Source organism: Perca fluviatilis, chromosome 7 (assembly GCF_010015445.1).
Source record: "Perca fluviatilis chromosome 7, GENO_Pfluv_1.0, whole genome shotgun sequence".
NCBI lineage: Eukaryota > Metazoa > Chordata > Actinopteri > Perciformes > Percidae > Perca > Perca fluviatilis.
Window position 1 is genome coordinate 3,258,608 of NC_053118.1, and position 15,000 is coordinate 3,273,607.

Here is a 15,000-nt window from a genome sequence, read left to right on the forward strand (position 1 = left end):
ACGTTTCATTTCCTGGATGGTTCAGGTGCCGCCGGAAATTCCACCAGATGTCCCACATTTTTGGCCAGATGTCCGTCCCCTTCCTCTTCCTTTGTGTTGGGGTTCTAACCTCTGGTGGATTTGTGAGGACTCTGGTTAACTGCTCCTCAGATCTCTGCAGGGTAAATCCAGACAGCTAGCTAGACTATCTGTCCAATCGGAGTTTTCTGTTGCACGACTAAAACGACTTTTGAACGTACACATGTTCCACCAAAACAAGTTCCTTCCTGAGACTATTTTGCAGAGGCGCCGTTTAAAGTGCCAATAAACCAGAGCACATTTTTCTCCCATGCCGGAATGTTGTGTGGACTAGTCAGACCCTCCTCCGCAGCGCTGTGGTGAGAAGTCTGAAAATGCTAGACTAGCGGAGCGCTAAACCAGAAGTAGCCGTCTCAGCTATGGGCCGCACAGGCGAGAAGTGGTGCCAGTCGTCTGGGTAATATTTGGCTCGATCATGCTTCACTGAGCAACTTTTACAGGAATGAATGGGGCTCCACCATTGACCACTTTATCAAGTTCTTATTATGGGCACGTGCCTATGTTCCCACAGCCCTATGTTACCACATTTCTAAGATGTTTTTCAAAATTAGGCCCTATGTTACCACATTTCTAAGATTTTTTTCAAAATTAGGCCCTATGTTCCCACATTTCCTTTTTCATAAATTTTTATCAGATTTTATCCCCCTTTCTCCCAATTTGGTAGCCAATTACACCCTACCTATTATCCAGTAGCAATGGACTACAGGTGGAATGTAACCCTAACCCTAACATAGGGCCTAATTTTAAGAAAAATCTTAGAAATGTGGGAACATAGGGCTGTGGGAACATACGGCCTAATTTTCAGTGAAAAACAATTTCTTAGAAATGTGGGAACATAGGTCTGTGGGACCATTGGGCTGTGGGAACATAGGGCTGACTTATGATACATCCAGGGCACTGACAGGAGGACATACCTAACATACTGTACATTGTGGAAGGATACCAGAGGAAATCCACGCAAAGACAGGGAGCAAACATGCAAACTCCCCGCCCGGACAGGGGATCGAACGCAGTACTCAGCAGTGCCAACTTGCTGGGAGGCGACTGTGACGCTCAATTCTTGCAACATGCACGGATAGAATCTCAGCCATGAAGCCTAATCAGATCAATCAGGACATTGTGATAAATATTGTCTCGGTGTAAACGTTGAGTGGACGTAAAGAAGAGCTAAATGTACGACACAGTGAGAGCGGAGGATAGGGCAACATGAGTAGCAGTAGATGGAGGCTATTAGTAGTAGGAAAAGAGGTGGGGCCTGTCTTTGGAAACAGAGCCATCTTCATTTGGTAGACATTCAAACTCTCTTACACTAGTTCTCTAGCTGTGTCCCTCTGGGCCGCAGATACCCTACATGTCCTCTGATCCATGCTCTGGGCCTTTGGGTTCACACTGAGAGAAGCAGCTCAGTTGCTATCCTGACCAAACTAGAACAAATGATGCCTTCAAGTATTCATTTTAAGCCCCTATTTCTGAGTCAGGAAAAAACAGAAATAGTGCTTGTCGCACATTCAGTTGCCTCACAGTGGAAGTAAAAACAAAAGATAATCATTTGGCAGCTGCTGTTTTAGGTTAGAAATCAAGCAGCACATAGCTTCGCTGTCCTGCAGCAGCAGCAGTAGTAGTAGAATTAAGTGGAAAACGTGGGCATCATTTAGATGCATTTGCCAGATTTGTGTAATCCACCTAGTTCCATCTATCTAGATGGACAGAACTACGGCAGTTTCCTAAACACAGCCCTGATGCAGTGTGTGGCATGTAATTGGGTAAAGGAGGCTAGAATAACACATTGTGCTACAGTCTCTGTCGCCAGAAAATGATGCATTTACCTTGTTAGCTTGCTCAGTGAACACTTTATAACGTATAATTTGTAATATTTCTAACAGTAGCGTCTGACTCATCACACATCAGTCATGATTGTCAGTGAACATGGTTTGTGTTCCTCACTCCATTTTGAACCCAGGCATACGACTGTGTCTGCCACACTACTGCACCAAGATCATTCAAAAGCTAACTCTTGATTTAGAAAAAGGGAAGTATTTTTCTTGACTATCCCCAATTTAAAGAGTGCCCATTTCTGCAGACTCCAGAAATAGAGTCTTGTGGGTTTGGTGATAGCGATTTGGGGGCTGTTTCTCTGTAGGGATCCTTTCCATAATGCTGACACCTAAAACAATAATCTGAGCCAATAAGTGGTAATACAAGCACTTTTAGTGGAAGTAAATTGAAGGTTCGCAATTGCCCATCAATGTTACATTGTAGCTTCTTTCGCCGCTGCCGACTGAGGCATACTTGTTTAATACCAAACCAATAAAAAAAAAAATGTTGTTCCCATTAGTCACTTAGACATAGGAAAATAGGGACCAGGTTAAAAAATACTGAAGTTACCCTTTAAGCTTTCAGATTTATGTCACTGACAAAAATGGTCTCTTTGTGCCCAGTAATTATCCTAATGCCTTGAAAACTTGAGCCCATTGACTCACAGCTGCACCGCCCTGCTCCTATCCCAAAATAAAAGATACTCAATTGCATCCTCATTCAAGTCCTTCTTTTTCTGGAAAGCCGCTAACAGCATGTGGCATACACGTGCAACTCTGTGTATGTGAAGTCGTACATGCACACACACACACACACACACACACACACACACACACACACACACACACACACACACACACACACACACACACATACGCACCAACACACAGTCACACACATGCAGCCAGTAAGCTATCAAGAGCCTTCTGTAAGACACACTCAGACCATGTGGGGTGTCAGGCAATCTGAGCTGCTGCCTGAGCTCCAATCTTATAAGAGTTTAGAGGACTTCCGATCTGTATCGCAGGCATCTGTCACGCTCTTAAAATAAATGGCAAATGCGTGTGTTCTAGAGACACATAGCTACTGTTGTGCTACCACTGAAATTACTTTATTTCTTTTTCTTTACAAGTCAGCTGTTAGTGGCCAGAAGACACAAACCATTTGGTCACAGTCCACTGTCTTGAACTGTAAGGGAACCGTCTCTAACTGCTTTACAGTTATAGGTTCATAAAACAAACTAACCTAACTAAGAGCTGCCTGCTAAATAAATACACGCCTTAAGACATTCCGCACACGTTAAAAACAATGTGTCTGTTTATACCTGCTCCAGACTGTTCTGATATCTATTTATGGTGCCTTTGGAAGCTGAAGGACCTAAATCAGTCTTAAAAGCTCATTGATTTTCTCAGCTTTTCTCTCTTTCTCTGTCTGGGGCTGTGGGGTCACAGCAAGATGAGCTTACTGCCCTGCTGCTCTCTGGATGTCACTAGTTAGGCTGAGAAACAGACCAATACACATTTGGTTGTCAGTGGAACAATCCATAAGAGATTATTTTTAGACCATGGACACATATCTGTCGAGACCTGCCTAGATTTAGGAATTAAAATAATGGAAGAAATGAATCCTCTTAATTGTTGTCGTGATTAGAAATGTTGTAGTTAGGTTTATGGATGTCTTATGCATGATATACTACATTATTTTATAATAACTCCCCTTGGGGAGTGACAAAAAAAGGCTGATAAGATATATCTTTCAGCCATCTTAATTGATCTCCTACTGTCACATGTTTCGATTACAGCCAGAAACCCAGAAAAAATCGAATAAAACAAGAACTGAATAAGAAAGAGGGCAATCGGTAATATCTTTCCAACATCTTAATATAATTACAAATATTTAAATAACTTTAATAGAAGTCAGAATGTCCAGGAGCAGGAAACATGCGAAAACTATACCAGAAACATGCGACGGTGTGTTTATGTGCAAACAGCAGAGATGTTCATGGAAGACGACATTAGCGCGATGGGAAGATCTTTGAAGTGGAATAAGAGGCTAATTATAAAGATGACTGATTATGTCAGTGGATTGGTTAAGGAAACATGATGATTTTGAAATGCAGTTTTATCAATATGAATAATATGTAATACAAGAAATGTCAGGAAAAAGAACACATGTAGATTTAGCATGATGGCTATAATGAATAATGTAGTTAATAAGGTTTTTTTTTGTTGAAGGGGGAATGGTGGATGTGAATCTCCTCTATGTGTAACAGGATAACAGGCGTGAGGAAGATAGTGATGTTGTTCATACTGTGGAGGATCCTGACAATGTTGTTTGTATGGCAACAGGTTTCACTGACAGCGTAGCTGAATATTTCTGCTAGTGGTCACAGAAAAAAAGAACTGGGCTTCAGTTGCCCCGAGCACATTGGGTAAATGTCGGCTGTGGAGGAAACTGAATACAATGTCAGACAATATCCCTGAGGCAGTTGGCCCAATGCGACGTTAATTCACCTTTCACATATTTGGGCAAGCCCAAGTGGTTCAATGAATTTATCAAACAAACCTCTACTTTGCTTAAACTGAGAACAAAAAAATGCATTTAATTCAAAATGTCCATGGATCTTTGGCTTAACTAAACTAAGATTTTGTCTGTTTTGGCATTAAAACCTAGACTGGATAAACCCAGCCCGATCTGCCAGCGATTGGATTTCTCCCTGCAGCTCAGGCTGGAAACCTGCTTCCATTACAAATCTGCAGGGACCAATCACAAACTGTCTTATCCACCTGGCGTGCTATTGGCGGGTTTAACACGATGACGATAGAGAAGTGATGGCAAGCAGCTTTTTGTTTACATTCAACATGGCGGCCACCGAAGCGCAGCCAATACATCCATGAGCGCAGCACTCTTAATACATCCATGGCAGCAACCCGTTGATGCCGCTGTCGTTGCTACGTCACCCGGATCGTTGGTCTGATTGGTTGAAGGACTATCCAATTGCGTACAGAGTCATTTGAACTATGCCTGTATGCAGCTTGGTCTGGTGATAGCCAGACTAATTAAAATCTAAATGTGACCAACAAATTCTGAAGTCTTACAATCTACTGCATACACGGTACAGTAATTTTGATCAAAAGATGGTAATCATCCAGCAATTATGTGTAACTGCTTGTCCTTTTACAGGGCTGAGGGGGGGCTGGAGCCGATCCCAGCTGACACTGGGCAAGAGGCGGGGTCAGATAATCATAAAGCTGACACATACAGATAGACAACTATTCCCAAGACATTTACTACAGGCAATGCATGTCTTTAGACTGTGGGATGAAGACCAAGCCGACCAGCGGGTCTGAGTCAGATGGTAATCGTGTAAAATTCATAGTTTGACTTTGGAGTGTCCTCTCCGTATTTAAGCAAGACTGTGAAAACTTTGGTTGAACACTGTGGCCATAAGTGGCAATTACAGAAGCAGAGTATCTTTTTGCTCATGAATTCAACATTTCCTTAGTAACATGAAGTTTGTGTTTATTCATTTGAAAGTGACACATTCTCACAAAGAGAAAAAAACGTATTTCAGTGCTTCCTCTGCACCACAACAAAGTGCTGACACAAACTCTGGCAAGTGGGCGAGCTTTCCACTTTGTTGTGCAATGATTTAACACCATTCATCCTTCACTTTTATTTTTTAGTCTGGGCACGCACAGACAGGCGGATTGATTTCTCCCGCCGGGTTTTGAGTTTGCCAACTTGAACATGCGGCCATCTCTTAAGATTATAGACTGAAGAAATGATGAAGGTATGCCACTAGGATGGCTCTTATCATGCGGTGTAACAGTGCATGTCTGGTGTAACAGAGTCACTTGGACAGTAACATATATATATATAGATATATTGTATTATATTAGTATACAAAATCTGTCATATATATTATTACCTGACTGGGAAGACCTCCTAACTCACTGTGTGCACTGTGTGTCTGTAAGGTTCACATTTCAGAGTTTCTCCATCTTCATTTCGTCTATGGTTGCCACTATAAATTAATTTTGCCCCCTTCATCACTACCCTTTTGTTTACTAGTCTCCTAAGTGTTATCATCCAAATCCATCCCATTGTTTCTCACTTTTTTATGTTCTCACTAAGCTAACTAAATGCTGCTAGCTTAAAGTTAAGATAAACTAAGCTAACTCTCCTATTTTTTTAAGGTTGACTGCTACTCATTAGCCTTTTTTAGGCTGATTTTCATAAACTGATTGCCAAAGGTCTTTGGTATAATCCTACAAGATATAAATCAACATCAAATAAAGTGATAAGGGTGGTGGGGGCTTACTGAGTGTATGGGGCCAATGTAAAGCCTGGAACATAATAAAAATGTCCAGGGACATCTATGCATACACCAAAAAGCTATTAGAAAATATAAATCCCAGATCCAGAAGCATTTGGTGGGATGCTGCGTTCATGTGCCTCTAGCCCTTCCTATCACCCAGACACTGTTGAGGCCCCTGGTGCTATTCATCTTCCTAAACATCACTTTCATTGTGCCCACTGTCATATAATTTGTAGGTTTGTGCATCATTCTTTTCACATCTGAATCAAGTTTATATATGGATGTATATGAAATTGCATCTATCAGCAGATAAATGCTCTCAAAGTATGCTGCATATCTACGCTTTAAGTCCTTTCCAAATGCTTTATAGTCCTCCACATTTCTTTTCAGTGTTTGAAATTGAATTGGCACCCTACATCCATCTTTTCCCTCCCTTGTTTATACTAAGCAATATGCCAACAAATCAACAAATTGCACTAGAAAAAAACTCTGTGATATATGCTGCATTGCCACACACCGTTTTCTGCTATCTTAGGGGACAAGAGCCTGAGCAAAGGCCTGTGTGTTCAGCAGTATCAGCACCACTTTTCAATGATGCATTTATCAGCACTGGCGTAGTCTGGATCAACGGAAGTACATTTTATCATGATGTCAGGCTTTGCCCCTCCGTTTCCACTCTCTCTGTTGTGCTGTTCGTGAAAACCCTTCGCTACGGAAAACAAGGAGGTAGCAAGCTACACGCTGAAAAGTTTAAAGCGCCCATATTATGCTCATTTTCAGGTTCATAACTGTATTTTAAGGTTTTACCAGAATAGGTTTACATGGTTTAATTTTCAAAAAACACCATATTTTTGTTGTACTGCACAGCTCTCTCTCACTGCTGCAGATCCTCTTTTCACCTGGTTTCTGTTTTAGCTACAGAGTGAGACCTCTTTTCTTCTTCTTCTTCTGTACTATCTTTGATTGCACTCGCACATGCTCAGTAGCTCAGATGTAGATCATGTCAGCTAGCTAACTCTAGAGACAGTAAAAGAAAGCCTGTTTCTCCAACTTTGGTCAGTTAGAAGGCAGGATTAGCTGGGAGACTTCTAAATGAGGGAACACATGTAAGTAGTTCTTTTGTAGATTATGGTGAACTTGTGTGTGTTGTAGCAGTGCTTTGCTATTGAGAACGAGGTAGCATGCTAGCGTTAGCGTTAGCCGGCTAAAGCTAGCATTAGCCGGCTAACGCTAACGCTACGAGCTAACGGTTGTGGTTAGCCAGCTCATTTCAGGCCGATTTTGAACAGCTCACTAGGAGACTGAAGGCAGGACACATTCAGAAACCGTATCTCACTCAAAACAGCATGGATGGATTTTTTTCAAAGTTTGTATGTGTGTGGAAGCACCAGAGACACAAAAGAACACCCCAAATCCCAGAAAAAGTGATTTTTTCATAATATGGGCACTTTAAAAGAAAATTACTATTGTGCAACAAGGCAGGCCTGCTTGGTTATTTCAGGGAATGATTGTAAAGATTTACAAAGAATATGTTTAGGGAATTTCCTCTCTGACACCGACCTTTTGGGACCCATTGGGGGGGGATTGCTGTGGACAAAGTACACACGGCGATACACTGGTAAGAACAAATGAGGTTTAACCATGTATCAAGCTAATTTAAATACATCACTTCACGTTACTGTATTGTGTGAACAGTTAACTTTATTTAAGATTGTATGTGTGGCATTTTCTTTAGTGGGGTGCAAATGTTCTACCAAGAACACCGCCGAGACTATTTTGCAAAGCCACCGTCGCTGCGGACCAAGTCCATTGTGATTGGTTTAAAGAAATGCAAACAACCCAGAGTGTTTTTTTTCTCCTATTCTAGAATGTATCTGTAGTGTTGCCAGACGTTACTCCACAGCCCTGTGGAGATAGGTCTGGCAATGCAAGACTAGCACTGGAGCAACATGGTGGAGACAGTCCCTAGTCAGTAGGGCTTAAGTGGCTGGTTTAAGGCTCTGTGGCTTCCTTCTGGTTCCATCCTGGTGCTCATCTGACGACAGCATGTGGGGAAGAAGCCCTGCTGTAATTAGGTAATAGGTTTGGTTTGTTCAATTAAGGTCTAAATTAAAGTAGTGCATTGTCTCAAGCAGTGTGTGTGTGTGTGTGTGTGTGTGTGTGTGTGTGTGTGTGTGTGTGTACATGTGAACACATACTGTGGCTGATGCCCCGCCAGCACATATAACACACACTGGAGGAAAGGATGGGGGGAGGCAACCATCATTGTGCTTGGCCTAGTTGTACATGAAGAGGATGGATGGAGGGTCGAAAGGACACATAGATAGATAGATAGATAGATAGATAGATAGATAGATAGATAGATAGATAGATAGATAGATAGATAGATAGATAGATAGATAACTCACATTCCAGGTGCTTTTTCTTTGGAGCTGTCTGTTCATGTGTGGTGGCTTTACACACAGCTCGGGCGACCTCGGATCCCGTCAGGCTGTACTGCGCCGCGGCGATGCGATCCGTCAGCGTCTGACCCGACATCTTCTCTCCGTGCAATCCAACCTCGACTATCAAGCGTCCACTATGGTCCTACCCCCCACCCCCCTACACACACTCACACACCGAAACGAACGACCCGCTTCAGTAATCCCAGCTGCCCTCGAAAGCACCACAGAAACACAGCACTGGCAAAGATATAGGACACTTTCTATAGAATTGCAAATGATTTGAGTTGCATAACAATACTGGAATCGGCTGATCCCCAGTCAGTTTTGTTGGCTCGGCATGCGTTTCTGGAACAATCATGAACTGACTCGCCTCCCTGGAGACCAGTATCCTTTAAACATTACAGTCTATAAGCTGAAATATTCAACTGCAAAATCCTTCTCCAGGTTTTTGGGCTTTTCCTTTTATTTTCGATCAGTTTATTACTGTTCCGCCTTATGTCGGTCTGACAAAACGCTCCCCTCCGGATGATGATCGTTGCTGCCTCCCCCCTCCCTGTCTTCCTTCCTCCAGCCTCCTGGATAATCCTCACCACCACCCGTCCGACAGTCCTTGTGTTTCAGCGGGGCGTGCAGGGGAACATCAGGTCCTGGATGGCATCATCATCATCATCATCATCCCCCCCACCATCTAGTAGGCTACAGCGGTTCTTCCTCCTCCTTCTCCCCTGCTGGGTGCTTCCTCTCTGCTGCGGCCAACCGTCAGCCTGCAAACACCGGCGATGCGCACTTCAACCCGGGTCGTTGGATGGCGTTGTTCCTAGTGGATTTAAAATTCTCTTTATTAATTTATTCAGATTTCTCACCCGCCCCGCCCCCTTCTCTGAGTCACAAGTGACGCAGTATTACCAACCCTGCTCCTGCCTCTCTTATCGCGAGAGCTGGGAGGTGACGAGAGGTGGAGATTGTGGATGGGTAAGGATATGAAGGGTTAATAAAGCTACTCTACAGCCAAGCTTGGTTCCTGTCATGCTGCTACCACACCACTGTACCGTACCAAGGTCATATGAAGCGTGCTGCCTCAGTTATTACTACTGGATTCTGGGATCATGTGAAGCTGGAAGCGGCCAGCCTTGTCGCTGTCCATGGTGCTGATGTGCTCTGCTTTGGAGAGCACATATTCACTGGTTTGCTAGTAGCACTCACACATTTGCTTATGTAACAGTGTAAAAAATACTCCATTACAGGTCAACGTTCTGCATTCAAAATCCTACTTAAGCAAACATATAGTAGTATATATAAAGTATTATCAGCTGAATGTACCTATCAAACACAGTTTTGCAGAAAAATGGCCCCTGTGAGTGATATACTTACTCCAAAATGATCATAAAGTGGAATCAACACCTCTCTTTAACAGTTTAAAAAAATATGTATATTATTATATATTATAACCTTAATGAAGGTAGAATGTATTGCCATACTGTTGTATGAGACTGCATTAGCTTTAGCTAAGTGTACCTAATAAACGAGTTACTGAGTGTATGACATTATTATATTGTTTCAACAATGTGTAAGTAGTATTTAATTATTGTAGATGGTCGAGATAGAATTAGTTTATCTACTTTATATAAAGTTTGCTATTGTAGTTAAGTCCAGTGGTTTCCCACCCAGGGGTCGGGTCTCCTCCAAACTGCCACAACATAAATAAATCGGAGGGGTTATGAAATGATTAGTGGGGTTGGAAAGAAGAAAAAACTAAGTTCTTCCTCACTAATTTGTATTCATTTTTGGACTTTTCTCTGGACTTTGATTTTTTTGTAAAACATTTGAAACTGTGGTTCTCAATAACTTTTAAATGACACCATCTGCTTACTACTACTACTACTACTACTACGCAGTTTTTTTGTAAGGGCAAATAAGTTGGGAACCACTGGTTTAATATTTAACAATGCATTGTATTTTATAATCTCGTGTTATTTTCATGAACAATCTTTATCTGAAAAAAACTGTAAGTAGTAACCATTAGCTATTAACAGTAAAACGTAGATTTCCCTCTTACATGAAATGGATATACTGGATGTAAACTAGCAGCTCAAAACTGTACTTACAGTAAGTACCATGTACTTAAGTGCATCACTAAATGTACTTAGTAACTTACCACCACTGCCACCGAGACATTTCTTCATACCACCTTCTGCAGAAAACTGGATGCAAAGAAGATCCGTACCACAGTGCAGAGGTGTATAGTCCAGGTGCCAGAAAGTAAAAATCCTGCCATGTTTTTGGATCTGCCTCTACATCTAGAACAGGTGTTTTCACTAACGAGCTCATCTACCTGGTAGAGGAGCTGGTTTAGTGATGGTTGGGACAGCTGCTGGACAGGATTTCTACTTTCTGGCACCTGGACTATACACCTCTGCCACAGTGCCATGGATAGCAACAAAACCTGCAACTCAATCGGTCTTCATCACAGAGGACTCGACATGTCACAGTGTAACTGATAACATGAATGATGGCTGAATTCCGTTTAGCGGTCTCAGTTTCAGGCTCCTCGTATTGTGCATGCGGGCTCACTGTGACGTCTCACTAGGACGCTTGAATACAACAGAGCCATTGTTAATGATATTAGTAACACCTGTGCTTTTCCTGCTATGACAAGTCACAATGTCTGCTGTGGAAAAAGGCCTATTTGACTGATACTTGACTGCCTAGTTACCAGTTATATCTATTTCACTACCAGTCAAAAGTTTGGGGTCACTTAGAAATTTCCATTCCACTCCATTATAGACAGAATACCAGCTGAGATCAGTTGCATTGTTTTTTTAACCAGGGCAGCAGTTTTCAGATTACATTATGTGCTTACATAATTGCAAAAGGGTTCTTGACTGTTGTAGAAAGAAGTGGCTGATCTTTAATGCAAGATCTACATTACCCATTATCAGCAACCATTCATCCAATGTTCTACTACTAATCTGAGTCCAAGTAACCCCAAACCTTTGACCGGTAGTACACACGTGCACACACACTGCGTACACACACACACTGCGTACACACACACGCATTACACACGTGCACACACACGCATAACACACGCACTACACACACACACACACACACACACACACACACACACACACACACACACACACACACACACACACACACACACACACACACACACACACACACACACACACACACACACACACACACACACACACACACACACACACACACACACACACACACACACACACACACACACACACACACACAATTGTGCCAGGGACATTTTATGTGGCATGATGACAGCGACAGAGCGCATGTAACCCTCCCATTAGAAATTTTTATTAAGTCACATCAATATGGAATGGCACAGCATCTTCACATAAAATGTTAAAAGTCAGTCTTTAAAGCTGCTCCATATATATAAATAATTAAAATGAAATACAATAGCTTTTGAAAAGTAAAATAATCATTATAAATACAAGAAAATTTACAAACTATCCCCCCCCATTTGTATTCCCTTGTTCTTTAATGTACAAGTTGAGTTTTTCACTAGTGTTGATCAGTAGTTGTGTGTTAATCCCCCTCCCTCCCCTTGCTGTGTTCTCATGTCTTGATAAGGCCCTCGAGAAAGTCTTTTTCCACCATCTCCTCGATGTTCTGTCGCGCTCGACTCCAGAACACCTTCTGGCTCTCCAGCTTGTGGCCCTCCTTGTGGCCGGGGAAGCAGGCGCCTGCTGGGTTGTGGTTGTAGGCGGGACTTGTGCGGCTGCTGGCCTTGCTGTTGAAGACCTGGCTGAGCAGGTTGAAGAAAGGTAGCAGCTGCTCCATGCTGCGGATCACGTAGAGGGTCAGCATCAGGTGACCTGGCTCCCAGGACAGGGTTCGGATGGAGCAGTCCTCCTCTGGGTTTTTCTATGGGAGGGTGTAATGGATGACAAATTACTCAAGCAGAGAAATTCATGTGCCATGCTGCAAGCAGAGGGGACAATGAATGGGCTACAACTTGTAAAAAAAAAATTCAATCATTTAATGAGCATTGCCCTGCACATACTCTTTATAAGAGGCAGTCATTTGTCTCCATCATTTAATAACCTTTAGAGGGGGACAGAGGGAAGATACCTTGGCTCGTTTCCTCAGCAGCTTGGCCAGTCGGACCACGTAGGGTTTAAACTCTCTCTGGTGAGTGCCTTGGCGTCTCACTTCCAATCCTGAGTCGTCTGAAGCCTCTGGGATGAAGGCCCAGCGGTACCTGGAATGATGTGGAACTCACTCAGAAATAATACAATTTTCATCTATTTAACAAGTTAGTCACCAGAGCTTTAAAAGTGGCGATATCCGAATATCTCATTCACACGTTTATTCATTTTCTATCCACATACTGATATTGGGCAATTCTTCTATTGTGACGGACACACACTTTTAACCAATTATCTCTGTGACCGATCCCCTGACCCAGTGGTTCCCATACATTTTCTGCAGGCCCCCCCCCCGTTTTGTAGATACAAATATTTTCAGCTCCTTAGATTGAATTGTGGTCACCTACAATATGTGGTACATATTTTCTTGCCTTTGTTTTGGTAGTTGTGGTATTTGGTTTAGCTTCATCGTCTGCTTTACATTCACCTGGCAGTCCTTTCACAAACTTGTCAATGCTTTGCTAGCTGTGCAGCAGAACCATGCATTATTTATTTATATTTAGCATCGCCGCTCCCCCGTTTGGGTACCACTACCCTAACCCAACCCAATTACAAAGCCTTTTATGACCCAGGCTTGTCTGTACTGACATCTGGAACTGAGGCAGGCTCTCAGGAGGCAGGGCCAAAGCCAGGTCCAGGAGCTTGCAGGCAGACAGATAGAGGTTGAGCCAGCGCTGGCTGTTGTAGGAGGTGGAGAAGCCGTTGCCACCAGAATAAGTGGTCTCCAACCCAGCCACTGACGGCCCTGAGGTCCTGGAGATGGACAGGAGAGGATGAATCATCAAGGGAACACAGGAAGAAATCCTTTATGATGTTCATTTGCTGCTACAATCCAGTTTATATTATCAACAGATAATGTACCTTGATATGTCTTCATCTGCTGTTAGCTCCTGCTCCATCAGAAGAAACACCTGAACCTGCAGGGAAACAGATGTAGAATGTGTGAATGAGTGTGTGTGAGTAGCTCAATATGTGTAGAGGAGGAAAGGAAAGAAACACATGAAGATACAGTGAGTGAGCGAAAGAGAGAGCCTGCAGTCAGCGATGTCTCCAGTAGTTCTCACCAGTTCAGTGATCATGGTGGGCCACAGGGAGGTGAGATGTTGAGGGGACATGCGCAGCAGCAGCACTCTGAAGAATAGGAACACCTGAGCGTGAAGGATGGGCACCTGAGGCAGACGCAGGCTCTCCACCAGACGCTCTGAACACACGCACACACAGCTCAGTAAACGTGCAGGTTAATAAACTGAGACGTAGATTCCTAAGCAGTTAGCGTAATGGCCATTTCAGAGGGCTACCATTTAATATGCCGTCGTACTTGGAGTTTGCTACAATCTCTGAATTTCTACAATGGAGGTGGCGAGCGCAGTAAGCATGACCAATAAACTCACAATGGACACATTTATGGGAAATGCGCCAAATCTACTGACATTTTAAGATTAATTTGTATTCTGTTTATTGTGGGAAAGAATCTCTCAAAGTGAGGGAGTTACTGCATACAGTAACTGTATACAACACAAGTACATACATAGTATATGGGTGTATTGTTTACCCTGTATGTCTGGCAGGTACTTCTGGTACTGGTCCACTTCACTGCTGTAGATGGTGAAAGCCAAGCGTTTGAGCAGCATGGCTCTCTGCTCCAGCTCAGCGTCTCTGTTGGTGAACAGACTCAGAGAGCTGCTCTGGGCTACAGCCACCCGGGCTGGAGGGAAACACACACACACACACACACACACACACACACACACACACACACACACACACACACACACACACACACACACACACACACACACACACACACACACACACACACACACACACACACACACACACACACACACACACTTAGTCTATCTGCCAGTCTTTAACATGTTAAAATGCTCTAACTAAAGGGTTTTTTGGGGAGGTTTTCCTTCAAGGGTCTAAGGATACTGGGTGTTGTATGCTGTACAGATTGGAAAGCCCTGTGAGGAAAATTTGTGATATTGGGCTTTATGAATAAAATTGACTTGTTTAACTATATCACATCAGCATATTTTTGCAGCTGAATGGACTACAGACTTAATAAGAGTAGAAATCAAAGTGTGTGTTTTGATCAAGACACTTTGCAGGATGCACGTTTAATTCTGCCTGC

At 42.9% G+C, this 15,000-nt stretch overlaps 2 protein-coding genes across 14 annotated transcripts in view; both read right to left on the reverse strand.

Moving 5' to 3' along the window:
* The window catches only part of snap91a (synaptosome associated protein 91a), a 95,124-nt gene extending 85,630 nt beyond the window's left edge, over window positions 1-9,494 (reverse strand). For 12 of the 13 annotated variants that reach the window (XM_039805532.1, XM_039805542.1, XM_039805534.1 and 9 more), the window contains exon 1: window positions 8,623-9,493. In XM_039805532.1, coding sequence (XP_039661466.1) covers window positions 8,623-8,752 — 130 coding nt within the window. In that variant the 5' untranslated portion in view covers window positions 8,753-9,493. Of the gene's footprint in view, window positions 1-8,622 lie in introns of all 13 variants that reach the window. The other variant, XM_039805544.1, reaches the window with a different exon arrangement.
* Window positions 9,495-12,157: 2,663 nt separating this feature from the next.
* dop1a (DOP1 leucine zipper like protein A) overlaps window positions 12,158-15,000 on the reverse strand; it is a 63,088-nt gene continuing 60,245 nt past the window's right edge. Inside the window, exons 36-41 of the mRNA XM_039805131.1 lie at window positions 14,413-14,577; window positions 13,925-14,061; window positions 13,722-13,777; window positions 13,449-13,613; window positions 12,784-12,913; window positions 12,158-12,576 (exon numbers count right to left, since the gene is read on the reverse strand). Coding sequence (XP_039661065.1) covers window positions 12,268-12,576; window positions 12,784-12,913; window positions 13,449-13,613; window positions 13,722-13,777; window positions 13,925-14,061; window positions 14,413-14,577 — 962 coding nt within the window. The 3' untranslated portion in view covers window positions 12,158-12,267. The remainder of the gene's footprint in view (window positions 12,577-12,783; window positions 12,914-13,448; window positions 13,614-13,721; window positions 13,778-13,924; window positions 14,062-14,412; window positions 14,578-15,000) is intronic.